General features: G+C 42.7%; 1 protein-coding gene across 3 annotated transcripts; it reads left to right on the top strand.

Moving 5' to 3' along the window:
- Positions 1-135: 135 nt before the first annotated feature.
- Positions 136-27,053, top strand: pigl (phosphatidylinositol glycan anchor biosynthesis, class L). Of its 3 annotated transcripts, none has more exons than XM_029691134.1 (8): positions 136-917; positions 1,465-1,564; positions 13,066-13,156; positions 18,975-19,042; positions 20,597-20,628; positions 22,859-22,992; positions 23,648-23,823; positions 25,783-27,053. In XM_029691134.1, exons 1-7 carry the CDS (start codon positions 635-637, stop codon positions 23,774-23,776), a joined length of 837 nt encoding a protein of 278 aa, XP_029546994.1. In that variant the 5' UTR covers positions 136-634; the 3' UTR covers positions 23,777-23,823; positions 25,783-27,053. The 3 variants fall into 3 exon arrangements, with proteins under 3 accessions (XP_029546994.1, XP_029546993.1, XP_029546991.1); XM_029691133.1 differs by having other exon boundaries at positions 25,721-27,053; XM_029691131.1 differs by lacking the exon at positions 25,783-27,053 and having other exon boundaries at positions 23,648-24,384.

The following is a 27,053-nucleotide window of genomic DNA, read 5'->3' as shown; positions in this document are numbered from 1 at the left end:
AGGACTTTCATGAAGCATATTTTTTTTGTGTGTTAAAGATATTTTAAAATAGTGATTAGCATTCAAATCATCGTTTTCCAAACTACGTGATTTTTTTCTAAGTATTTATTTTTATTATACCAAAGAGGATAATGTTGTGTAACGTTCAAACCATCCCCACAGGCGATCCAAAGTTCCATCGTGGCTCCCTCCTGAGACAAAAACTGCTTGTTGAACCCCCAAAATACAAGTAATAATGTGTCCACAGTTTAGATAAAACAAAAAACATGATTTGAATAAGATAAATTATCGGTTGGTTGTTTCACGTTACCTTACATGCACCTTTAACGGAGTTGTCAACAAACGGATGCATCCAACAGAAATGCTTACAACAGAAAAGGGGCAACTTTCAGATGCCTATTTAACGTTATCATTAGAACATTTCTGAATTTCATATCAAATGGATATTCGTTTATTTACGGCAATTTTCTGTGAGTTTTTTGTAGATAGATATGATATATGGTCAGGGTATTAAAATGTGACGTTCCAGAAACAGGAAATACAGCAAAATATGTTACTTTTGTAGCGGAACCTTTGATACAGGAAACTTTGTGAAAATACGGAATGTTTATAACAACGGTTTAAAAAAAAAAGAATGTATATTTTACTTATAATTTTTGGAGCAATTTTGTCCTACTTCTTTTGGATACAATGCATTTTCTATCGGCAGAATTCAGCAAAGTCACGTAAACATTTGTTGCGATTTATGTTATGTAGAGACAAACAAATCAAATCGTCTCAAACAAGCGATTTAACTGGCGATGTTCGAGCACTCTTTTTAACGGCTCATCCAGATGATGAATGCATGTTCTTTGCACCAGCAATTTTGAGACTCGTGGAACTAAATGCCTCTGTTCATTTATTGTGTTTATCTCAAGGTGGGTTTACAATGAATAACATATTTTGCTTTTCATTGGTCATTTGCGTAGCCTATGTATTCCGTCCTACAACCAGGGATAGCTTTACATAATTTTCCATGGAAAATAGTAGCCGATTAAACTAACATATTTACGATGGAGGAGCTGCGACTGTTGTGGGCAGACTGGAACTCCGACGTCACATAAAAGTTATATTTATTAAAACAATACTGATTTCATCACCCAAAGAATAGCCCGCAATTACACACGACATTGTGAAGTTGAGTTTAGTCGTCTAGGAAAATAGCAATACGCTGCAGCACCAACTTGTCTATATAGCTAGGTCTCCCATTTTCTATTCTGATCATTTGTTCAAAAACAATGGTTTGTTCAGCACTATTATTTAATTAATGCTTGACACAAGAAAAGAGACACGGATTACTAGAGCCAAGTATTGTAATAGTTATAAAACGAAGTGTTAATTACTTCTTTATGTTTTATAGCCATGTGGCAATTCCTTTACATGACAACATATAAAGTAATTACTTTTCGCCAAATAATCATTTAGGCAATTACTACAATCAAGGGTTCCAGCGTCGAGAAGAGCTTCTAGACAGCTGTGCCGTTTTGGGAATACCAGCCTCCCAAGTCACTATACACGACTGCAAGTAAGTAGTCTCTGTCAGCAAGGCCAGCAAGTAAGCAATCTACAGCACAATTATCATTCTGCAGCAGAACATACAGGCCAACCAATCCCACACATTCCTTTTAAAAACAGCCAGATGTGGCTTACTACTACACCTGTTAGGTTGTTCCAGTAACAATGATGCCCTTAAAATGTATTTTCTTTAACTATTGATGGCATAGATATACATTACCCATGTTGTGTTTGGGATGTTGGTTTAGAAAGGAATCTGCTGTTTTAAATAAGAAGTGCCTGCTTAGCATAAAATCGTATACTAAACAGAAATATAAACGCAACATGTAAGGTGTTGGTTTCATGAGCAGGAAATAAAAGATACCAGACATTTTCCATACACACAAAAGCGTATTTCTCTAACATTGTGCACAAACATTGTTTACATCTCTGTTAGTGAGCACTTCTCCTTTGCCAAGATAATCCATCCACCTAACAGGTGTGGCATATAAAGAAGCTGATTAAACAGCATGATCATTCATTACACAGGTTCACCTGGGGACAATAAAATGGCACTCTAAAATGTGCAGTTTTGTCACACAACACAATGCCACAGATGTCTCAAGTTTTGAGGGAGTGTGCAATTGGCATGCTGACTGCAGAAATGTCCAGCAGAGCTTTTTCAGAGAATTTAATGTTAATTTCTCTACCATAAGCCGCCTCAAGTCATTTTACAACGTTTGGCAGTACGTCCAGCCGGCCTCACAATCGCAGACCACGTGAAACCACAACAGCTCAGGATCTCCAAATCCAGCTTCTTCACCTGCGGGATCGTCTGAGACCAGCCACGCAGACAGCTGATAAAACTGGGTTTGCACAACTGAAGAATTTATGCACAAACTGTCAAAAACCGTCTCAGGGAAACTCATATGTGCTTGTCATCCTCACCAGGGACTTGACTGTATTTCTGAGTCGTAACCAACTTCAGTGAGCAATTGCTCACCATCGATGGCCACTGGCACGCTGGAGAAGTGTGCTCTTTACGGATGAATCCCAGTTTCAACTGTACCGGGCAGATGTCAGCGTGTATGGCAGAATGTGGGCGAGCAGGTTTGCTGACTTCAGCGTTGTGAACAGAGTGCCCCATGGTTGCGGTGGGTTTAGGGTATGGGAAGGCAAACGCTTAGGACAAAGAACACAATTGCATTTTATCGATGGCAATTTGAATGCACAGATACCGTGACGCGATCCTGAGGCCCATTGTCGTGCCATTCATCTGCTGCCGTCACCTCATGTTTCAGCATGATAATACTCAGCCCACGTTGCAAGGATCTGTACACAATTCCAGGAAGCTGAAAATGTCCCAGTTCTTCCATGGCCTGCATACTCACCAGATGTATCACCCATTGAGCATGTTTGGGATGCTCTGGATCAACAGAGTGTTCCAGTTTCCGCCAATATCCAGCAATTTCGCACAGCCATTAAAGGAGGAGTGGGACAACATTCTACAAGCCACAATCAACAGCCTGATCAACTCTATGCGAAGGAGATGTGTCGCGCTGTATGAGGCAAATGGTGGTCACACCAGATACTGACTGATTTTCTGATCCACGCCCTACCTTTTTTTTTTAAAGGTGTCTGTGACCAACAGATGCATATTTATATTCCCTGTCGTGAAATCCATAGATTAGGGCCTAATTAATTAATTTAAATTAACTGATTTCCTTATATGAACTCTAACTCAGTAAAATCTTTGAAATTGTTGCATGTTGTGTTTTATATTTTTGTTCAGTGTAGTTAGACCGGTTAGCTGACAACACCACTAAAACAATGTACACGCTTCAATGGGGCAAAAGGCTGTGTGTTGTGATTCGGGGCGGCAGGTAGCCTAGAAGGTTAGAGTGTTGGACTAGTAACCGAAAGGTTGCAAGATCGAATCCCCGAGCTGACCAGGTTAAAATCTGTCATTCTGCCCCTGAACAAGGCAGTTGTTCCTAGGCCGTCATTGAAAATAAGAATTTGTTCTTAACTGACTTGCCCAGTTAAATAAAGGTAAGCAACAATGACAAGAAGCTGCTAGTTTTATCTTGTTTTTCATACCATGTCTTGTAGAGGTGTATCGGTACAGTTATGGGACCTCGGTTCTGTCCAACTATTGCCTATGCACACGTTGTAATGAACATTTGAATCTTAATTGGCACATTTCAAACTGTTATTTTTGTGATGCGCAGCTAGGAACTGCTTCTGTACGATGGCAAGTGGTGGGGTCGACAAACGAAGAGGATCCTCCATCATCGTTTAAATTTCCAGTTTGGGAACATTTTGGCTTCCCAGTAGATCACAACAGTGATTGACAGAGAGTTAACAGTACTATGTAGCCACTGCTCAACGAGAATAGTCTATGCAGCTGCCAACACCTCAAACGTGTTGACACATTTACGGCGGAATCAACCCAGTATTCCTACCACCGGAGCAAGACGGAAACGCAAAAAAGTGCTCGATCCACATTACGAACTTTGCCCTCTCAGCACCCATTTCGGCAAACGTGTAGTACCCGCTCTATATATGCAAACTAAATCTGAAGTTGTCAATGCACCCTGTGTTGCGTTTAGGCTACTACAGATGGATGGACCTTCAGGGCATACAGAGAGGTACTTAGTGGCAGCCCATTACATTATTCCTGAGTGGGAGATGAGAAGTAATGTGCTACAGACACGCCCCCTTTATGAGCGTCACACAATTTCGCATCTTCTTCTCTTTGTAAAAAAGCATAGCAATGTCTGAGCCATGTTTCTATATTGATTTCACATGCGTATTGCACTTTATTTTAGTGTTGTTGAGTAATCATGCATCTTCATTTAAGAAAATACAAAAGGTTGTTATTCCTGATTTGTGCTCTCATCAGGCATTATATGATCATGGAATACCATCAGGAATACCAACACTTTGTATTTTCTTAAATAAACAAAAATTACTACATTAACTTTTGCCATTTAATTTTCCCGCTGTACCGAAACCGAACCCAACCGTGACCCCAAAACCACAATACGTACCCAACCGTGGGTTTGGTGAACTGTTACACCCCTAATGTTTTGAGGTGTTTTGACTGATGTCACGTCTATGCTAATGTGGCAAGAATTTGCTAGCCAACTAACCAACAACTGTAATGATGTATTTGAGAGACAAGTACTCATTGTGCAAATGTATTTATGTTTTCAATAAACATTGGAGACTAAATATAGTTTATATCTTGTCAACAATCTAAGCCAACCCTGTGTTTTTTGCCCCATTGTTGCGCACACGCCAATTTTGTTGCTAAACAACCAACCCGTCTATAAGAAACCTTGTCAGAACAGTCAACCGATGGTCAATTTATTAAGCCTAACCCATAATGTGATTTTTGAAATGATGGGCTGATGGTGAAAACAAACATGAAGAAGCAGTGTGTGGTGCAGTGCACTACCTCCAGCCAGCCCAGGACCCTGAACCCAGCATGCCTGCCCATTAGCAGCACATCAAGCTGAGGCCCCCCCAGTGTCTGTCAGAACAAACAGTGAACCAGCCACAAATCAAATTCCTCCTTTCTTACCACGACAGAGCCTAGTCAGCCTGGCCTGATGTATTGGCCTACTCTGTCATTAGGGGCCATAAACTATTAGGCCCCAGAGGCATTGAGAGGTCGGCCCCTGTTGGACATGCTCTCTCTCTGCCCTATGAAATCTTACCAGGCCTGCAATGTGATATGAGATATGAGAATATTAGGACTTATGTTGTGAGTGACTTAGACCTAAGTGACAAACAAAGTTTACTGTTTAGTGCTCATTAAAAGTCAGTGCTTCTTGATATGAAAATGTCATGAGGATTTGAGATGTAGTCGCTGCTATATTCTTATCAATTATGTCATATACAGTGCATTTGGAGAATTTTCAGACCCCTTGATTTTTTCCACATTGTGTTACGTTACAGCCTTATTCTAAAATTGATTAAATAGTTTTATCCCCCTCATCAACCTACACACAATACCCCATAATGACAAAGCAAAAACAGCTTTTTAGACATTTTTGCAAATTTCTAAAAACGGAAATATCACATTTACATAAGCATTCAGACCCTTTACTCAGTATATTGTTGAAGCACCTTTGGCAGCTATTACAGCCTAGAGTCTTCTTGGGTATGACGCTGCAAGCTTGGCACACCTGTATTTGGGGAGTTTCTCCCATTCTTCTCTGTGGATCCTCTCAAGCTCTGTCAGGTTGGATGGGGAGCGTCACTGCACAGCTATTTCCAGGTCACTCCAGAGATGTTTGATCGGGTTCAAGTCCAGGCTCTGGCTGGGCCAGTCAAGGACATTCAGAGACCTATCCCACTCCTGCATTGTTTTGGCTGTGTGGTTAAGGTCGTTGTCCTGTTGGAAGGTGAACCTTCGCCCCACTCTGAGGTCCTGAGTGCTCTGGAGCAGGTTTTCATCAAGGATCTCTCTGTACTTTGCTCTGTTCATCTTTCCCTCAATCCTGACTAGTCTCCCAGTCCCAGTCTGGCCACTCTACCATAAAGGTCTGATTGGAAGAGTGCTGCAGCGATGGTTGTCCTTCTGGAAGAGATTCCCATCTCCACAGAGGAACTCTGGAGCCCTGTCAGAGTGACCATCGGGTTATTGGTCACCTCCCTGACCAGAACCCTGATTGCTTAGTTTGGCCAGGCGGCCAGCTCTAGGAAGAGTCTTGGTGGTTCCAAACTTCTTCCATTTAAGAATGAGGGAGGCCACTGTGTTCTTGGGGACCTTCGAGGCTGCAGACATTTTTTGGTACCCTTCCCCAGATCTGTGCATCGACACAATCCTGTCTCTGAGCTCTACGGACAATTCCTTCGACCTCATAACTTGTTTTTTCTTCTGACATACACTGTTAACTGTGTGACCTTACAGTATATAGACAGATGTGTGCCTTTCCAAATCATGTCCAATCAATTGAATTTACCACCGGTGGACTCCAAGTTTTAGAAACATCTCAAGGACGGTCAATGGAAACAGGATGAACCTGTTATAAATGTGCAAAAAATTGATAAAAACCTGTTTCGTTTGACATTATGGGGTAATGTATGTAGATTGATGAGGATAACGTAACAATGTCGAAAAGTCAAGGGATCTGAATACTTTCCGAATCCTTTCTGAATGCACTGTATATTAAAGCTCATATTAACTCATGAATTAGCTTTATAACGTTGAAGTACTAATTACTCTGTGCTAATCAATGTACGCCTCCCATTGTGTATCAGAAGGAATCCCCTTTCTCTTACTAGAATAGAAAATTGCTATTGTCTGTAGACCTTTAACCAGATGACTTTTTTAGCTAGTAGACTGACTAGCTGCGCATATCCAGACATGCATCCAAAGGTGGCGTAGCTGATAAGTTTTTTTACCTCAGATAAATAGTGTTTACTGGTCATTTTGTCCAGTAATTGGTAGGCAAGGAGTTCATTGGACAAATCCTCTGGTGGCTCAGAGAGAATGAGAACATCAATGGCGTCATGGCTGGGGTTCAGCGGGATGCATAAGAAGGCTGTGTATTTTTACTTAAAATAAAAAAAAGCCTCCATCATCCTCCTAGTAAAGGAGGCCATGGCTGTATCCCTAATGGCACCATATTCCCTATTTAGTGCACTACTTTTGACCAGAGCCCATACAGCTCTGGTCAAACCTCAAAGTAGTTCACAGTATAGGGAATAGGGTGCCATTTGGGACGTAACCCATGGCTGGTATTGGTCCAGAGTCCAGACCACCCCTGGGCTCAGCACATACCACTGGACACCCCCTTTCAGACACAAACAAGAGGGCCTGGCCAGGTCTTAGCTTCATTGGCTTGAGTCTGCATAGATTATTCACTGTGTGATGGAAATACTTCCTGGAAACTTGGAAAGGGAAAAATCCCATTGTAGATAATGTTGCGTAAAGCTGTGAGAGGGATTTGAATTCTGATTGCTATATAATTTTAAACTAGGAGTATTTGTGTTGAAATTAAATTTGACCCCTATCCCTCATGACTTTGAACTGTCTTTTTCAGATATGTACTGTACTGCTCTGTAAAATCTTCTGTGTTTTGCTATTTCATGTTTTTACGAGTATTGTTGATGTGTCTGCAAGGTTTACAATCCTCTGGAACAGACCGCTGGCTATAATCACTGACTTCTCAGCCCAGACAGAGTCAGCGGGTAGGGGTTGTGTTCAAATGTGCTCACATTACAGGAAAAAAGTGGAGGGTGGAAATAAATAGTAGGAGACCTTTCTATGGACAAACCCCAGTGGCTGTACCAGGAAATTGTGGAGGTTCTCAGAACAGAACAGGTCTGTCTGCCGCTTGAGATTATGCACCGCAGTTCACCAGGACAGGAGTGGCATGCGAGCTCGACCTGGAACTGGCAGTATTAAGATGGCAGCATGCCCAGATTGTCTGCCCCGCAGTACATTGTTGGCATTTCATAACCTCACTACCTCCCTTCCCATTTTATCATTTTGACGGGTAGGCCGTCATTGTAAGTAATCATTTGTTCTTAACTTACTTGCCTAGTTAAATAAAAAAAGGTTGTGCACAGATGGATGGATCAACTTTGATCTGAATCAGGATGTAAGTGCATGTGTGGTGGTGTGCGCTACACCCCTTATGCTATGACCCTCACCTTGTACTAGTGGCTGACAGCCCACACTCCTTCCTGTGTTTTTGGTGTTTGCCTAAAAGACACACCCCCTAAACTACTCTGTAAGACCCCTACCCCCACCTTCTCTTGCTCTCGCTCACACATTGTTCTCTTGCCCTCTTCCCCCTCTCTCTATCACACACCATTTTTTTTCTCTCTCTCCCCCCTCCCTTGTCTGCTGAAGCCAACTGCTAAGGACCATGGAGTGGATTTTGGAACGGCTCTGAGCCCTTCACATTTCAGCCTCCCAATCTAGGTCACTGATCTGTTTTCCTTTTTTCTGTCTGTAAATGTTTGGCCGCAGCTTGGCTACAGTGCATTATCAGTATCTTGAGAGAAGTGTGTGCAGATGTACATGTACTTCCTCTGGGTCGTCTCAGTTGTCATGTTGATGTGAACTAATAAAGTGAGATGTCATTCCCGAGGAGCTGGTCTGTTAGCTGACTAACACAGAGAGGTGGAACACTGGTGTCATGGAGGGAGTCTACACACAGCAGTGCCCTGCCCTAAATTAACCCTACTACGTGCGTGTGTGCATTTGTGCACCTCAGATTCAGTATGAGGTGACTGTTGGATTAGTAACTACCGTCCAACCAGTGATGCTATCACTAATGCTTTAGGCCCAGTGCCACACCTCCAACCCCCATCCTTCCCATAACACTGAGTTCACACATTCACCATAAACTAGAGTTTCATCATTGTCTTTATACGATTATTGTAACATTTTGCTCTGTTGTAGGCTTTATTCAATGGAGTAGCTCCTCCTTTTAGTGTTCTTGTTGTTGTTTTATTGCCTCAGTGCTAACAGTGGTTAACACTGGATATTAGGGTACATGCCATAAAGGCCAATTCTCCTTTTGCAAGCAGCCATGAAATGGGAAGACTTTTGCCAAGGTGAAAAATAGCTCATGCATCTGAATCAGAATTGTTCATCTTTATCAACCAAGAGTGTCCTGTTTGTTTGACATGTGTGGACATTGATAACATATCTACAAAGTTTAGGAAAAATTAATAAATGCATTATCCCCCCAAAAAATTCCCCTCTTCTCTCTCTCTTACTTTCTCCTCCCTCCCCCCAGTCAGACAGTGTTCTTCCTCTCTTCTAGTCAGTCGTTCAGTGGTACTGTGATATGATCAGATGATGTCTGGCTGACTGACTGGCTGGCCCTCATCCTCGTCAGACCTTAATGAATAGGACAGCTGTGTTGACAGTCTCTGGACTGGGCCCCAGTGCATTCACGGGGCATGGCTTTTGTTGATCTGAGCCCGATCCGCTGCACTGGCGCGACCTCCATTCACTCTGCCCGCTCCCTGCACAACGTGTGAGAGAGAGAGCTTGTCGGTCCCAGCAGAAGTTCATCCACTCCCACACAACCCATTATTCATTGGCCTGGAGCACACTGTACTGTAGTCTTCCCTCTGACTGACTACAGCAGTGACTCTCTACATGCATCCCAAATTGTACCATATTCCCAATAAAGTGCACTACTTTTGACAAGATACCTATGGGCCTTGGTCAAAAGTAGTGCACTTTTGAGACACAGCCCAACTCAGTCTTCTAACTTCTGCAGAGGTGACTAACTTCAGTGGCCTGCCTCATCACAGCCTCATTTGCCCCTGAGGCGTCCCTCCACCAAGTAGATACCGTATTTCCTAAGGAGGATGAACCTGACCTTTATAGTTCAGTAGGATATAAACTTTCAAGTGTCCTAGCCAACTTGTTGTTTTGGTATCCAGTAAGAGTTAAGAGAGTGCAGGAGTCATGTCAGAGTAGAGTCGGAGCTTCATCCTCCCTCACTGTGTTTAATTATACATCGATCTGGGGGTAAAAATAGCTCTGGCTGATTTACTGGCTGCTGGCAGGGCAGAGCTGAGGACTAAGAGAAACGCGCACACACACACACATACACGCACTGAGGACTGACAGAGAATCTTGTGTTGAGTGGTGCCAACCTCTCACTGTGTTCCCATGTCAGCCACTCAACACACTGTCCTGGACAACTGTTAATGCAATCACAGTCACCACGTATGGGGGAGAATATTAGTCCAAAATAGTCTGTTGATGGTTGAAACACTCCATCGTCTTAAGGGCACACTCTATTTTGGACGGGGGAGATAAAGTGATATGATGGAGCTTATACTAAATAATGTGTGTGTATATTGAGAGAATGTTTTTGCATAGCAGCCCTTATCTGACTGAACACTGTTGCTAGAGCTATTTTAAGCTTAAATACATGTAGGCCTATAAGAGTACAAATAAACATTGTAGACATATTGAAAGTAAAATCACAGCCTATCAACCCCTCTGTAAAAAGATCAAATGTAACAAAACACATGGACCTATTGTGTAACAGTCAATTTAGAATATGCTAGACTTCCCACAGTTCCGAAGTCATTTAAATATTGCAGTGTTTTCTTTTACATTAAACACAAAATGTCTTATGTAAGTGTGCCGTGAAGGAGTTAACCAACCAGCGGTGTGTCTCAGCGTTTTCCCAGCATGCCCTATAAACCTGACAGTGGGGACAGGAGCCTGAGCTTGCCTGGCAGTATCCTAGGCCTCTGGCTGGCCCATGTGACCAGACTAAACAAGGAAAGTGCTGTCTGTCCGTCAGTCTGTCCTACAGCATAGCACTGCCCCTCTTGTCTACTGGGCCAAAGTTCAACCACTGCATCCAGATGCCTGCAAGCAATTAGACATCCACATGCAAAGCTGCAGGAGGGGGGCTAGGAACAGGGAGGTTACTCTAGGGCGTTTGGCACTGTTGCCATAGCGAAGCTCACTCTGCTGCCTGCATCCCGCTTTGAGGAAAGGTCAGGTAGATCATCTGTCTTTTGTACATTTTTCTTCTATTTTTTTCCTCTCCCTTGTCCTCTTTTGCTTAGCTACGGTTGCCAGGGTAAAAACTGAATCTTCTTTTCTTTTCAACCAGGCTTGTGGAAGAAGAACAGTAAGTTACAGTTGCACTTCAAAGCTAAATTTGACAACAAATGAACAATAGCTGTTTGCTGTGAAGGGTATGTGAGGTTTAAAGTTGATGTGTTTTGGTGTTGTTTACATGTCTTGTTAATGGAGATGAAGTTGGGAAGGCGAATATTCTTGTTTAACGTCTCACGCCTTTGCAACCAGAGAAAATGTCTCATTTTGGGTCACGCTTTACTTTTTCTACATTGTGGAGGGCAGACTACTTCAACCCTAATACCCCCCCCCCCCCCCCCGTGATACAGCACCCTTCAGGCCTGACCCCCATAGCCCTGGCAGGCGTTTGATTTGTGACCTGATCCATCACGTCCCTCCACAGGCACAACTGTCCTGACCCATTGTTATGAACCAAAGGGGAGGTGGGATGACCTCTATTCACCCTCTACCCCATCACCTCCGCCACCCACCCAATCTCAAAATGTACAAGACATCAGGTCATTGCTCTCTGTCCAGTGTCTACCCTTTTCTTTCTCCCCCGTTTCTCTCATTCATCTGCTTCCCTGACGTTGAGCTGTGGTGTTGTTTTTTTAACCAAGTACGTCAAATGTCATCATGCATTCTATTAGCTCTATGCATCCATTTTGCAACAGTCAAACCTCCTATTCTTATTGTTGGTCAGATCAACATGTAACTAGCAGAGAAATGGTTAATCTCTGTGTGAGAGCGAGAGCACTGTACTGCTTTAGCCAGCCTTCCTAATGAAGCCCTCAGGACTTTGTTTTCATCTGAACTGCCCCGACCCGAGTGTGTCTGAATCACTCAACATGCTCCACTGCCTCGCTCTCTCTCCCTCTCTCTCTCCCTCTCTCTCTCTTGAATGTTTGATGTCTCTAGAGGGAAAGAGAGGCAGGAGAGAGGGAATGAAAGAGGAAATGAGAGCAAGCAAGAGAGAATGAAAGAGGGAGCGAGAGAGAGAGAGAAGAGCGTGTGAGGGAGAGAGAGGCGAAGAAAACTGTGAGAGTGATCAGCATGAGTGACCCCCCCCAAAGATAGTTGGTGTGTTGAGTGATCAGGTTGTCTGATGGACAGACTAGAGTAGCTCAGGAAGGTGTGGAATGCACACCTGGATCTAAATACTATGACTGTTTGATTAAGTCTGCCTCCAGTATGAGATGGGTGGGGTTTGCACTTTTTTGGGCTCTTCCATTGGTTTCATTGTGCCAGGAAAACTCAATCACAGATAAAGTATTTGAAAGATGTTGAATACTTTCTGAACCCAAGGGTGTGTGTGATATATGGTCTTTGTTCTCCCTAGGCTGTAGATTCAGTTGAACAGGATACTAAGGCCCCACTGACCCCTAATGGCTAGCTACAGTGTACCCTGGCTGGCATACATTCTAAAAGAAAGAGAACCTTTTCAATGGTTGGGTCCAGTGTTCTCAGTGTGTGAACCTTGTGCATTGTAAGAAGTAGGCTACATATCCTAAATGCAGCAGTGTGGTTTTTCAATCTAAAACTGGCCCACCATTTTGTTGAGTTGAAGTCAGGCTACTGTTTTGGTTGGTTGGTGTGCTACAGTAGTCTAGCCAGTTAGAGAAGGGTGACGTACCTGCATAGGCCTCAGCCAGTTTTATCAATGTCCCAAATGGCACCCTATTCCCTATATCGTTTACTACTTTCAACCAGAGCCCCACTGTAACTCTTTGGGCGGCAGGTAGCCTAGTGGTTAGAGCATTAGGCCAGTAACCGGAAGGTTGCTAGATCGAATCCCCGAGCTGACAAGGTAAAAAGCTGTCGTTCTGCCCCTGAACAAGGCAGTTAACCCACTGTTCCTCGGCCGCCATTGTAAATAAGAATTTGTTCTTAACTGACTTGCCTAGTTAAATAAACTCTAACGTATGCCCCTCTTCATCTTTCAGAGAACTGCCAGACGATCCCAACGTAGAATGGAGCATCTCAATGGCCTCCTCTCTAATCCTGAAGCACATCAGAGCCCACTCCATCAACCTGGTATGATGACCAACTCATCACTGAATCTCTCACTATCATTTATCAAGTAGCCAATTCTATACAGTACTGTATCTGGTTGATTTAATTACTTTTTTCTCCTGTGAGTGTTTTTCTAACGAAGCCATCCTGAAAATGCAAGATTATTTGTATAGGCAGTTTTGGCACCACAGTCTTCTGGCCATTGTCAATAGTCTTTTGTATCTGTGTATGTCTCTCACAGGCTTCCCTAGCTCGACTGATAATGAACTGAAAGAGGGTCATGTCTTCCTTCCTTTGTATTTAGCAGAATATGGTTGTGGTGGTTGGAGCTCATTTCACTGTCGGCATGTTTACTCCCAGATTTCAATCAACGTTCCAGGAAATTGACCAAAAGGAATTTGGAAATTGAGATCTTAACTCTTTTTTTTCTTTTTCTTGTCCGTCCGCAACATTAGACTGGGTTCAGCTTTTGTCAGAATACTGTCTGCTTTCTCAGATAAATAATTAAGCAGGAGAGTGCACAGCAGGATGCTAGCAATTTCCCTCAAAACCAAACAGTTCAGTATAGGTTATCCTACTGATCTGTTTTTTATTTTGATCAGACTACCAAACAGGGGATATTTCTTCCACATGCGCTGAGTACAACAGGTGTAGACCTTACTGTGAAATGCTTACTTACAAGCCCTTAACCAACAATGCCGTTTTCAAAAGTAAGTAAGAACATTTTGCTAAAAAACAAAAGGAAAAATAGTAACACAATAAAATAACTATAGCGAGGCTAAGTATTCAGACCCCTTGACTTTTTCCGCATTTAGTTACGTTAAATAGTTTTTTCCCTAATCAATCTACAAACAATAACTCCATAATGACAAAGCAAAAACAGTTTTTTTTACATTTTTGCAAATGTATGAAAAATAAACTGAAATATTACATTTACATAAGTATTCAGACCCTTTACTCAGTACTTTGTTGAATCACTTTTGGCAGCGATTACAGCCACGAGTCTTCTTGGGTATGACGCTATAAGCTTGGCACACCTGTATTTGGAGAGTTTCTCCCATTCTTCTCTGCAGATCCTCTCAAGCTCTGTCAGGTTGGATGGGGAGCGTTGCTGCACAGCTATTTTCTGGTCTCTCCAGAGAGATGCCGCTGAAAAACATCCCCACAGCATGATGCTGCCACCATGCTTCACCGTAGGGATGGTGCCAGGTTTCCTCCAGACGTGACGCTTGGGATTCAGGCCAAAGAGTTCAATCTTGGTTTCATCAGACCAGAGAATCTTGTTTCTCATAGTCTGAGCGTCCTTAGGTGCCTTTTGGCAAACTCAAAGCAGCCTGTCATCTGCCTTTTACTGAGGAGTGGCTTCCATCTGGTCACTCTACCATAAAGGCCTGATTGGTAGAGTGCTGCAGAGATGTTTGTCTTTCTGGATGGTTCTCCCATCTCCACAGAGGAATTTTAGAGCTCTGTCAGAGTGACCTTCAGGTTCTTGGTCACTTCCCTGACCAAGGCCCTTCTCCTCCGATTGCTCAGTTTGGCCGGGCGGCCAGCTCTAGGAAGAGTTTTTGTGGTTCCAAACTTCTTCCATTTAAGAATGATGGAGGCCACTGTGTTCTTGGGGACCTTTTTTGTTCCCTGTCTCGGAGCTCTGCGGACAATTCCTTCGACCTCATGACTTGGTTTTTGCTCTGACATGCACTGTCAACTGTGAGACCTTATATAGACAGGTGTGTGCCTTTCCAAATCATGTCAAATCAATTGAATTTACCACAGGTGGACTCCAATCAAGTTGTAGAAACATCTCAGTGATGATCAATGTAAACAGGATGCACCCGAGCTCAATTCCGAGTCTCATAGCAAAGGGCCTAAATACAAAATATATATATATATATATATATATACTGCTCAAAAAAATAAAGGGAACACTTAAACAACACAATGTAACTCCAAGTCAATCACACTTCTGTGAAATCAAACTGTCCACTTAGGACGCAACACTGATTGACAATAAATTTCACATGCTGTTGTGCAAATGGAATAGACAACAGGTGGAAATTATAGGCAATAAGCAAGACACCCCCAATAAAGGAGTGGTTCTGCAGGTGGGGACCACAGACCACTTCTCAGTTCCTATGCTTCCTGGCTGATGTTTTGGTCACTTTTGAATGCTGGCGGTGCTTTCACTCTAGTGGTAGCATGAGACGGAGTCTACAACCCACACAAGTGGCTCAGGTAGTGCAGCTCATCCAGGATGGCACATCAATGCGAGCTGTGGCAAGAAGGTTTGCTGTGTCTGACAGCGTAGTGTCCAGAGCATGGAGGCGCTACCAGGAGACAGGCCAGTACATCAGGAGATGTGGAGGAGGCCGTAGGAGGGCAACAACCCAGCAGCAGGACCGCTACCTCCGCCTTTGTGCAAGGAGGAGCAGGAGGAGCACTGCCAGAGCCCTGCAAAATGACCTCCAGCAGGCCACAAATGTGCATGTGTCTGCTCAAACGGTCAGAAACAGACTCCATGAGGGCGGTATGAGGGCCCGACATCCACAGGTGGGGGTTGTGCTTACAGCCCAACACCGTGCAGGACGTTTGGCATTTGCCAGAGAACACCAAGATTGGCAAATTCGCCACTGGCACCCTGTGCTCTTCACAGATGAAAGCAGGTTCACACTGAGCACATGTGACAGACGTGACAGAGTCTGGAGACGCCGTGGAGAACATTCTGCTGCCTGCATCATCCTCCAGCATGACCGGTTTGGCGGTGGGTCAGGCATGGTGTGGGGTGGCATTTCTTTGGGGGGCCGCACAGCCCTCCATGTGCTCGCCAGAGGTAGCCTGACTGCCATTAGGTACCAAGATGAGATCCTCAGACCCCTTGTGAGACCATATGCTGGTGCGGTTGGCCCTGGGTTCCTCCTAATGCAAGACAATGCTAGACCTCATGTGGCTGGAGTGTGTCAGCAGTTCCTGCAAGAGGAAGGCATTGATACTATGGACTGGCCCGTCCGTTCCCCAGACCTGAATCCAATTGAGCACATCTGGGACATCATGTCTCGCTCCATCCACCAACGCCACGTTGCACCACAGACTGTCCAGGAGTTGGCGGATGCTTTAGTCCAGGTCTGGGAGGAGATCCCTCAGGAGACCATCCGCCACCTCATCAGGAGCATGCCCAGGCGTTGTAGGGAGGTCATACAGGCACGTGGAGGCCACACACACTACTGAGCCTCATTTTGACTTGTTTTAAGGACATTACATCAAAGTTGGATCAGCCTGTAGTGTGGTTTTCCACTTTAATTTTGAGTGTGACTCCAAATCCAGACCTCCATGGGTTGATAAATTGGATTTCCATTGATTATTTTTGTGTGATTTTGTTGTCAGCACATTCAACTATGTAAAGAAAAAAGTATTTAATAAGATTATTTCTTTCATTCAGATCTAGGATGTGTTGTTTAAGTGTTCCCTTTATTTTTTTGAGCAGTGTATATTTTTTGTTGGGGTATTGTGTGTAGATTGATTAGAAATAAACATGTTCTAATCATTTTTATAGTAAGTCTGTAACGTAACAAATTGTGGAAAACATCAAGGGGTCTGAATACTTTCTGAAGGCACTGTACAAGGGTTACCGGTACAGAGTTAATGTGCAGGGGTACAGGTTAGTTGAGGTAATATGTACGTGTGTGCGTGTTGGAGTGTCAGTGTAGTATGTGTGAGTGTATGGTTTGAGTCCAGTAAGTGTACATTGAGCCTGTGCAAGAGAGTCAGTGCAAAATAATAAGAATTAAGTCAGGGGATCAATGTAAATAGTTCGGCAGTCTTATGGCTTGGGGGTAGAAGCTGTTAAGGAACCTTTTGGTCCCAGACTTGGAGCTCCGGTACCGCTTGCCGTGGGGTAGCAGAGAGAACAGTCTATGACTTGGGTGGCTGGAGTCTTTGACAATTATTTGGGCTTTCCTCTGATACCACCTGGTGCACACTCTTAGAAACAAAGATGCTATCTAGAACCAGAAAGGGTTCCTGTCCCCATAGGAGAAACCTTTGAAGAACTTATTTTGGTTCCATGTAGAACCCTTTTGGTTCCAGGTAGAACCCTTTCCACAGGGAGTTCTACATGCAATCCAAAAGGGTTCTACCAGGAACCAAAACGGGTTCTACCTGGTACCAAAAAGGGTTCTCGTATGGGGACAGTCGCAGGACTTTTGGAGGATCTGAGGACCTAAGCCAAATCTTTTCAGCTTCCTGAAGGGAAGGTCTCATCGTCGTCGGTGATCCGGCCTACCACCACTGTGTCGTTGGCAAACTTAATAATGGTGTTGGAGTCGCGCGTGGCCAAGCACGCACCACTGGGTGAACAAAGAGTACAGGAGGGGCTAAGCACGCACCACTGAGGGGCCCCTGTGTTGAGGGTCAGCGTGGCAGATGTGTTGTTGCCTACCCTCACCACCTGGGGTGCGGACCATCAGGAAGTCCAAGGTTCTAGTTGCAGAGGGAGTCCCAGGGTCTTTAGCTTAGTGATGAGCTTGGGGGGCACTATGGCGTTGAACACTGAGCTGTGGTCAATGAACAACATTCTCACGTAGGTGTTCCCTTTGTCCAGGTGGGAAAGGGCAGTGTGGAGTGCAGTAGAGATTGCGTCATCTGTGCATCTGTTGGGGCGGTATGTGAGTTGGAGTGGATCCATGGTGTCTGGGATGATGGTGTTGATGTGAGCCATGATCAGCCTTTCAAAGCATTTCATGGCTACAGATGTGAGTGCTACGGGGCGGTAGTCATTTAGACAGGTTACCTTGGCGTTCTTGGGCACAGGGACTATGGTGGTCTGCTTGAAACATGTAGGTATTACAGACTGGGTCAGGGAGAGGTTGAACATGTCAGTTAAGACACTTGCCAGCTGTTAAGGATTATGCACAAAGATGAACTAAATCATAAAAGAGACTACAGAAATATAAAGTATTCCACCTTTCCCATAATATAACCTATTCCTATTGGTTTACTGCTGCTACAGTTTTTAGCATTTAAGTCTAAGCCTAGAACAAGCAAAAAAAGAGTTAAAGCAGATATCCTTGGAACCCATTTTTATTATCTGTTTGGTTTGGCAACAACTAATATTTCCAGAAACTGGTGTTTGTACGTGTAATCATTTTTTGCCTCCTCCAAGTCAACTCTGGCAGATGTAAAATGTCTCCCTCAGGCCAGTAAATTGCAAGAGCTGACCGTGCTCTGGGTTAGAAAGTGTGTGGTGTCTCTGACCGAGCTGACCGTGCTCTGGGTTAGAAAGTGTGTGGTGTCTCTGACCGAGCTGACCGTGCTCTGGGTTAGAAAGTGTGTGGTGTCTCTGACCGAGCTGACCGTGCTCTGGGTTAGAAAGTGTGTGGTGTCCACCTTTATGTTAGGTTTCAGGGGCACAATCATGGTACATTTATCCTCTGCCTCACTCAAAAACTGCTGTCTTTAGTCAAGTTGTTTCCCTTTGACCTGCTTGCTCCCCCCTTTCCCTTTCCCCATCTTCCCTTGGTTCTCTGGTGAACAGACATGCAGGCAGAAAAAGGCTCTTAAATATCAGTTGTCTCCTGCCAAGCTGCATTCTGCTGTCAGTGTGAGTCCCAGATGGCACCCTATTCTAGCGCACGTCTTTTGACCAGGGCCCTGAACTATATAGGGAATAGAGTGCCATTTGGGAGGCAGGCAGAGACACCCACATTCAAGACACGCCTCCATTAACCAGACAGAGAGAACGTGCATCTCTTTATTTTACATGTAGCCAACATTTCACATTGTTATTTGATACTTTATGCCATAACATAAAATAACTATCTTCAAATGAATATTGTTGTTGTTTCAGGTGCTGACCTTCGATGGAAGGGGAGTGAGTGGCCATAGCAATCACACTGCCATCTACAAGGCTGTCAGGTACGAACGAGACTATGTCCTTTAAACACTGTCCATCATTGTAAAGCTGACGTGTGTGTGTGTGTGTGTGTGTGTGTCCTTTTAGATTGTATTGTATTTTAATATGCCGTTTTTGATTCGTTTGTGGAAAGCACATGTCGTCCCAAGGGATGTACTCTAGGAAACCCATATTGTCCACAGATCCAGGACCTGGACAAGAAACCAGCCTTGTAGGCTACATTCCTATACTCCATTATTATAAAACATACATACACCACATGCTAAAGATCCCAACCTCCCCACTCCCCTACAAACAAACAAGCAAACAAACACACACAAGCATTCAAAAACACACACACTGTTTTGCATGATTCCTCTGTTGCATAGTTGAGAGGTCGTCCAAACCCACACTCTCAGAAACCCACAGGAAATCACGTCCTGAAGAAAGGAGGGTGGAGAACTAGATGAGAAGAGTAGGGAGAAGAGGAGGATCGCTCTGGTCTGGAGAACTGAATAGGACACCAGTCCAACAGTTGCATCAGACTGTTGTGAAATAAAATAAAATTAATGTTTTTGTATTTGGTCATATAAAAGTCTCTCATGATAGACTGGAATAAATGTTACAAATCGAGGAGCTGGCCTGTGCGCACAAGATATTTGGTTCTGAGTTCCTTCCGAGATGATTGTGATATGTATCTACACTACAGTGTAGTACAGTGAGTGAACAGAACAGGTGTGTTCATTGACTAGTGCGCCTGCTTGGTCTCTTCCTCTCTGCGCTAAGACTCCCTGGCTCTCCTCCAACACCCAGACCTCATCTCTAGTAGGGGAGGAGGAGTGTGTTGTGTTGTCCAGATCATATCTCATGATTCCCATTAGACTTAAACTCACAAGTGATGCGCACCATTTTATAAAATAAAATAAAAAAGATTGTGCAAGTGAATGTATAAAGCCATCAGTGTTTTGTTACCTTGGTTTAAGTCTCCAGTGAGAGCTTGTACTGAACACTAAAGAGGAGAAGTGAAATGTCCTCTAGCTTTCAGACCGTGAGGAGAGGGAGAGTGTGGAATGTGACATGGAAGATCCAGAGACCATAATCCACTCATAAGTTATCATGAACCACATGACAATTCATTAGAACACATCAACAGATTGTTGCTGCTACTATTACTGTCTCAACATCATCAACAACTATTCCCTATTGCATATTATCCTATTCCTAACATTTGACAGGCTACTTTGCTGCCTTGCCGCTTCCCCTTGTGAACGCTTAAGATGTTGACCTTTTAGCCAGAGAAACTGAACCGTTGGGTCTAAAATGGTTGGAAGGACCATACTTTGTCCTGATAATGTTGTGTATGGTTCACACCCACAAACCTTTTCACTGTCCTGAACGTTGGCAGTGTAATTAGTTCACTTTCCAAATTGTACGTAACTATTTGTCTCAGAGGAAAACCTGGGGAAAAAGCAAGCCGGCCTATCTGTAGGATTTTCTTGCAAGTTAAAGTTTGTGTGTGCTTAGGCCTCCAATAACTACTGTGTTGATGTTGTTTTTTTGCTTGTCTCTACCAACAGCTACCTGGCTTCCATTGGCAACATACCAGATGGCGAGTATTTAACCTTTACATTTTTATTTGACCAAGCACTTCTCAAATACCTATATTCGGATAATCATTATCAGCATGGTAAGGTATTTAGCCTATTATAAACTATACACCTAAAAACATTTGCATCAATTACCTGACATGATGGTAAATGGAGTACAAACTGGTACACTTGTAAACTCAGGACAAGAGAGAAGTTATCCTAAAGCAGTGTAGTTGGAACTGGAGTCTTGGCAAAGACCGCCATCTAGTGTTGAAATTTGTGTGTGTCACTTGCACTTCTCAGCTCGAGGCATTAGGAACACAACAAACTATCACCCAGTGCTTTAACTGAAAGTCACTCCTATTTATCACGGTCACCATTTGTTCCTTTCTCCCAGGTGGATGTTAATCTATTCCCATTAACAACACCCTCCCTCCTCTGTTAGACTTATTTCCTCCAACTCATCATGGCTTTGGCCTTTGTAAGATAGTGGAGCCACATCCTCACAGCTCTTCCTAAAGTGTTGCACCCCTCAGGCCAGGCCAGGGTCAAACTTTTAAACCCCTCTTAATGTAGCAGCTTGGCAGATCTCTCTCACTCTCCATCATCTCTCATGTTTTTCTCCCTAGTTAACTCCCTCTGCCTCCCTCCCTCCCTAAACTCTGCTCTAAACCTTCCTCTTACATAATATTCAAACCCTTGACCCCTGCTGTCTATATTGGTATTTTATCAGGATCCCCATTAGCTGTTGCAAAAGCAGCAGCTACTCTTCCTGGGGTCCACACAAAACATGAAACATAATACAGAATGACATAATACAGAACATCAATAGAGAAGAACAGCTCAAAGACAGAACTACATCATTTTTTTTAAAGGCACACGTAGTCTACATATCAATGCATACACACAAACTACCTCTGTCAAATAAGGGAGAGGCGTTGTACCGCGAGGTGTTGCTTTATCTGTTTTTTTAAACCAGGTTTGCAGTTTATTTTAGTAATATGAGATGGAAGGACGTTCCATGCGATTAGGGCTCTATATAATACTGTACGCTTTCTTGAATTTGTTCTGGATTTGGGGACTGTGAAAAGACCCCTGGTGGCATGTTTGGTGGGGTAACTGTGTGTGTCAGAGCTGTGTGTAATTTGACTCTGCAAACAATTTGGGATTTTCAACACAATGTTTCTTATAAAAAGAAGAAGGGATGCAGTCAGTCTCTCCTCAACTCTTAGCCAAGACAGACTGGCACGCATAGTATTTATATCAACCCTCTGTTTATGATATTGTAAATGAAGAAGGTACTGTTATACTAGATAATGATACTACTGTGCCACATCATGGCTCACACTAGAAAATATTGCATGTTTTAAGTGACGTTATGAGACCTTTAGAGTGGCACTGTCTTGATCAAAAGGAGGAAACAAACAAGACCATTTAACACTGTACCCTGTCCTCCTTTCCCATGATCTAGAGCAGACGAGAGAGAACACCTTTCTATTACAGTAGGATGTGAGATCAACCTGTTGATTAGATTTCAGCCAGGACCATTTTATCCAGTGATGAGCATTGTTGAGAGAGGGATGGTTTCTATCACAATAGTTGATTAGCCGTAAACATGCCACACCAAGACCTTACTGTACATGAGTGTGCTATCACATTGGTACTCTGCATTCAGTGGCTCAGTTGGTAGAGCATGGTGTTTGCAACGCCAGCATGGTGTGTGCAACACCAGGGTTGTGGGTTCGATTCCCACGGGGGGCCAGTACAATTTTATTTATTTTTTTTAAATGTATGTATTCACTACTGTAAGTTGCTCTGGATAAGAGCGTCTGCTAAATGACTAAAATGTAAAATGTAAAGATAAACCTCAATGTGATTCTAAAGCCTGTTCACACAGTTGCATACTATAATCCCCTCTCATTTTCACCAGCTTACCCAAAGCCCCTTTTGCCCAATGAACCATTTACTGTAGATATCCAAGTCTCCCAAAAACATGGGGGCAATATGACTGTACAAACCCACAGTAACTCTTTGCTAGTAGCTCAATTTCCTGTCTGGTCATATTTTCCTCCACTCGAAATATGGCTTGTCTTTCCATATCTTTGTCTCCAAGACATCAACACACTAATTATACTACATTTATGTCATGTAACCCTGTAAATTATCTCTGTTTTTCATTGACATTCTGGGTGAGATGTAAATTGCACAAAAGGTACACTAACTAGGCTAGGATTCTCCATTCTCCCACAGACTGCAGTCTCCTCTCTCTGTCGACCATTGGTGTTCTCAGGAAGTACCTCTCCTTCCTGGAGCTGCCTATCAGCTGGCTCCTCCCATCAGATCTCTGCTGCGTCATAGGCTCAAAGGGCTACGTTCAAGCTAAGGTGAGCCTGTCATCAGCCTATACTATCAGGCTTGAAATAGACAAATGTTACGGCAGTTCCACTAACATCTCTTCCCCTATTATTATGGGACAAACGTCATTAATACATGTAATAGCCTAGTAGATATATAGTTAGGGTGAGGCATGTATAAAAACAGCATTGGGATTTACATCCGCAAGTGTATAAGACAATCCCTAAGCTTGGTGTACACACAGTGAAAGTCCTCGCACTCTCTTTCTCTATGAAAGTGAAATTAGGTCTCAACACCTGAATTGACTGGTACTGGCACTGTGTACATAGATCAATATTTATAGTTAAATATGCTATATCAGCGTTAGAGAAAATTGTCATACATCAGACATACAGATTGATTTGAACTTCTGGGGAAATTCATGTTTTTACCATGCATGTAAATGTAAATACATTACATGAACGCAGTGCCAGTGCCAGTACCAGTCAATTCACTTTTATTGAGAAAGAGCAAGGACTTAGGGATCACCTTATACACTTGCGGATGTAAATCCCAATGCTATTTTTATACATGCCTCACTCTGTCTGTAATGACTGATGTCCAGCGAGGGGTGTCTGACAATTTTCTCTAACGTCGATAGATCTTTCTCTAGTCTAATAGACTCCTCCTCTCTTTATTCACCAGAGGGCCATGCTCTGTCACCGTACTCAGCTCCTGTGGTTTCGTTACCTCTACATTTGGTTTTCACGCTACATGATTATCAACACATTCCAAGTTATTGATCAAGGACCAAAGAATCTGAAGATCTATTAGTCAAAAATGAGGTTCCTGATTAATCTTCTGAGAACACTGTTACTTGGGTTTGTTAATCTTACTGTAATCAGTTTGCGCATCTTTTCATATGATTTGCCTCATCTGACATATTGATCTCATAGCACTGATATATTCACACATACCTATTGCTACATATTGATTGAATGTAGATATTATATTTTTCTAACTTTTTGTTGTTGAAGGAAATACATTATTAAAGTTTCTCTTCCACTCGTTGCCAACATTGTTAGTTGGGAACAGTTTACTTATGATCGTTAATACACTATTCTCAGTTTACTGTAAACATTTTGACATATACTGACACTGTAAATGAATAGTGAATTTGCCAAATTTAAGGAAAATATGAATACATAGACATTGATTGTAACCAAACAGGGTAGGTTTGGTCCTTTTTATTTTTGGAAATGATGTACAAAAGTTAGAACAAATGTTCAAATTGTTAATGAACCAATGAAGTTAATTTGATTTAGAAGAAAAATGTGTCTCAGTTATAATACAATAAAGGACTGTGTTTGATCTCAGCTACAGTTGAAGTCAGAAGTTTACATATACTTAGGTTGATGTCATTAAAACTCATTTTTCAACCACTCCACAAATTTCTTGTTAACAAACTATAGTTTTGGCAAGTCGATTAGGACATCTACTTTGTGCATGACACAAGTCATTTTTCCAACAATTGTTTACAGACAGATTATTTCACTTATAATTCACTGTATCACAATTCCAGTGGGTCAGAAGTTTACATACACTAAGTTGACTGTGCCTTTGAACAGCTTGGAAAATTCCAGAAAATGTCATGTCTTTAGAAGCTTCTGATAGGCTAATTGACATAATTTGAGTCAATTGGAGGTGTACCTGTGGATGTATTTCAAGGCCTACCTTCAAACTCAGTGTCTCTGCTTGACATGGGAAAATCAAAAGAAATCAGCCAAGACCTCAGAAAAAAATGTGTAGACCTCCACAAGTCTGGTTCATCCTTGGGAGCAATTCCCAAATGCCTGAAGGTACCACGTTCATCTGTACAAACAATAGTACGCAAGTATAAACACCATGGGACCACGTAGCTGTCATACCGCTCAGGAAGGAGATGCGTTCTGTCTCCTAGAGATGAATGTACTTTTGTGCGAAAAGTGCAAATCAATCCCAGAACAACAGCAAAGGACCTTGTGAAGATGCTGGTGGAAACAGGTACAAAAGTATCTATATCCACAGTAAAACGAGTCCTATATCGACCATCGTTATGTTATGTTTAGAGGAAAAAGGGGGAGGCTTGCAAGCCGAAGAACACCATCCCAACCGTGAAGCACGGGGGTGGCAGCATCATGTTGTGGGGGTACATCAGTCAGGAAGTTAAAGCTTGGTCGCAAATGGGTCTTCCAAATGGACAATGATCCCAAGCGTACTTCCAACGTTGCTGCAAAATGGCTTAAGGACAACAAAGTCAAGGTATTGGAGTGGCCATCACAAAGCCCTGACCTCAATCCTATAGAAAATGTGTTGGCAGAACTGAAAAAGCGTGTGGGAGCAAGTAGGACTACGAACCTGACTCAGTTACACCAGCTCTGTCAGGAGGAATGGGCCAAAATTCACCCAACTTAATGGGGGAAGCTTGTGGAAGGCTACCTGAAAAGTTTAACCCAAGTTAAACAATTTAAAGGCAATGCTACCAAATACTAATTGAGTGTATGTAAACGTCTGACCCACTGGGAATGTGATGAAAGAAATAAAAGCTGAAATAAATAATTCTCTCTACTATTATTCTGACATTTCACATTCTTAAAATAAAGTGGTGATCTTAACTGACCTAAGACAGGGAATATTTACTAGGATTAAATGTCAGGAATTGTGAAAAACTGAGTTTAAATGTATTTGGCTAAGGTGTATGTAAACTTCCGACTTCAACTGTATGTGTTTCTGCTACAGGCTTGGACAAGTCTCTGATATTCGGGTGGTTCTTCATGGTCTCCTCATACTTCTGTCCACAGAACTTCTCTACTGTCACACTGCGTACAGTACCTGGGTCCAGACAGTGAGGAGCTATGCCTGGGGTGGGAACAACACACAAACAAACCTTTTGGTTCAGTTTCATGCATGCGAGACACTCTAACCCATTGCTATCGTCACCGTTTTACCACAAACAACAATACAAGGCATGCTTCAGGTTTACATAATAAGCAAAGGTAAACATGACTGCTACTGTGTTTCTTACTGGTTGTCCTTACCATATCCATCTGGATTGGAACGTGGGGTGAAGAAACTCTGGACTCCACATGTACTACAAAATGTGTGCTTGCCAATGTGTGTATTAAATGTATATGTGTTAATATTCTCCAAACCCTGAAACAAGAAATTAACTAAATTAACATTCAAATTGACCAATCTGGTAGAGCTATTACCAAACTTCGCCCTGTAAAAATGTTGTATTACCTGTAAAAGGGTAAACTGATTTTCTGGCACAATGAAATGATGGTTTTGCTTCTTGGTGCAGATGCTACAGCTAGATAAAGAAACCAGAATTAGTCATATTGTGATGAACATAGTAAGTTATAATTCCGTAATAGAAATATGATTGTAAAAGAATCAAGACAGTTCATCTACAGAGATTTTGTCATTTGGGCCGGAAGTAAGTAAACATTGTCTGAGCCAAAACAGCCCATAGTTTCCTTTTATTTTTGCTCATTCTCAAACCTGTATCTCCAATTCTCCATCACTATAAATTGGGGCCCCAGATTTGCATTGTTTTCCTTTCTGTTATCCTCCTAAGACCCAGCAATTGATTTTTTTCTCTCTAGTGTACATCAGTTCTTGGTCCTTATTTCTGAGGCCATACAAGCCACTGTATTAAGAACTGTTGTCCCTTTGAGAGGACATTCTGGGCTTTTCAATGATTTCACGTGTGGGGGTGTGACCTTGACAACCCTATCTTCCTAGTTTTTAAAAACAATTGCACATGTTATGCACATTTTATGGACATTTCAAAATAAGTGTAATTATGAATTGTAATTTTTGCTGAGTTGGAAATTCACATTGTTTCTAGAAAATGAATATCTCAGGAATAGTGAAGTGAGTCGTCAGGACTGTGTAATAATTTTTCCCATTAAATAAGAGCTTATTAAGAAATATCCTGTAGTGGACACCCGGATGCCACAACTATGTATTTCACCTACTGTACCATGTACATTTTTTCATATTTATGTCCTAATGACCACTACAGAGGGCAATTTTGCACTTACAATAAAATATTTATATTTCTAGA

The sequence above is a fragment of the Salmo trutta genome, chromosome 15 (genome assembly GCF_901001165.1).
Source record: "Salmo trutta chromosome 15, fSalTru1.1, whole genome shotgun sequence".
NCBI lineage: Eukaryota > Metazoa > Chordata > Actinopteri > Salmoniformes > Salmonidae > Salmo > Salmo trutta.
Note: the sequence above shows the minus strand (reverse complement) of the source record. Positions and strands in the feature narration are given on the sequence as shown.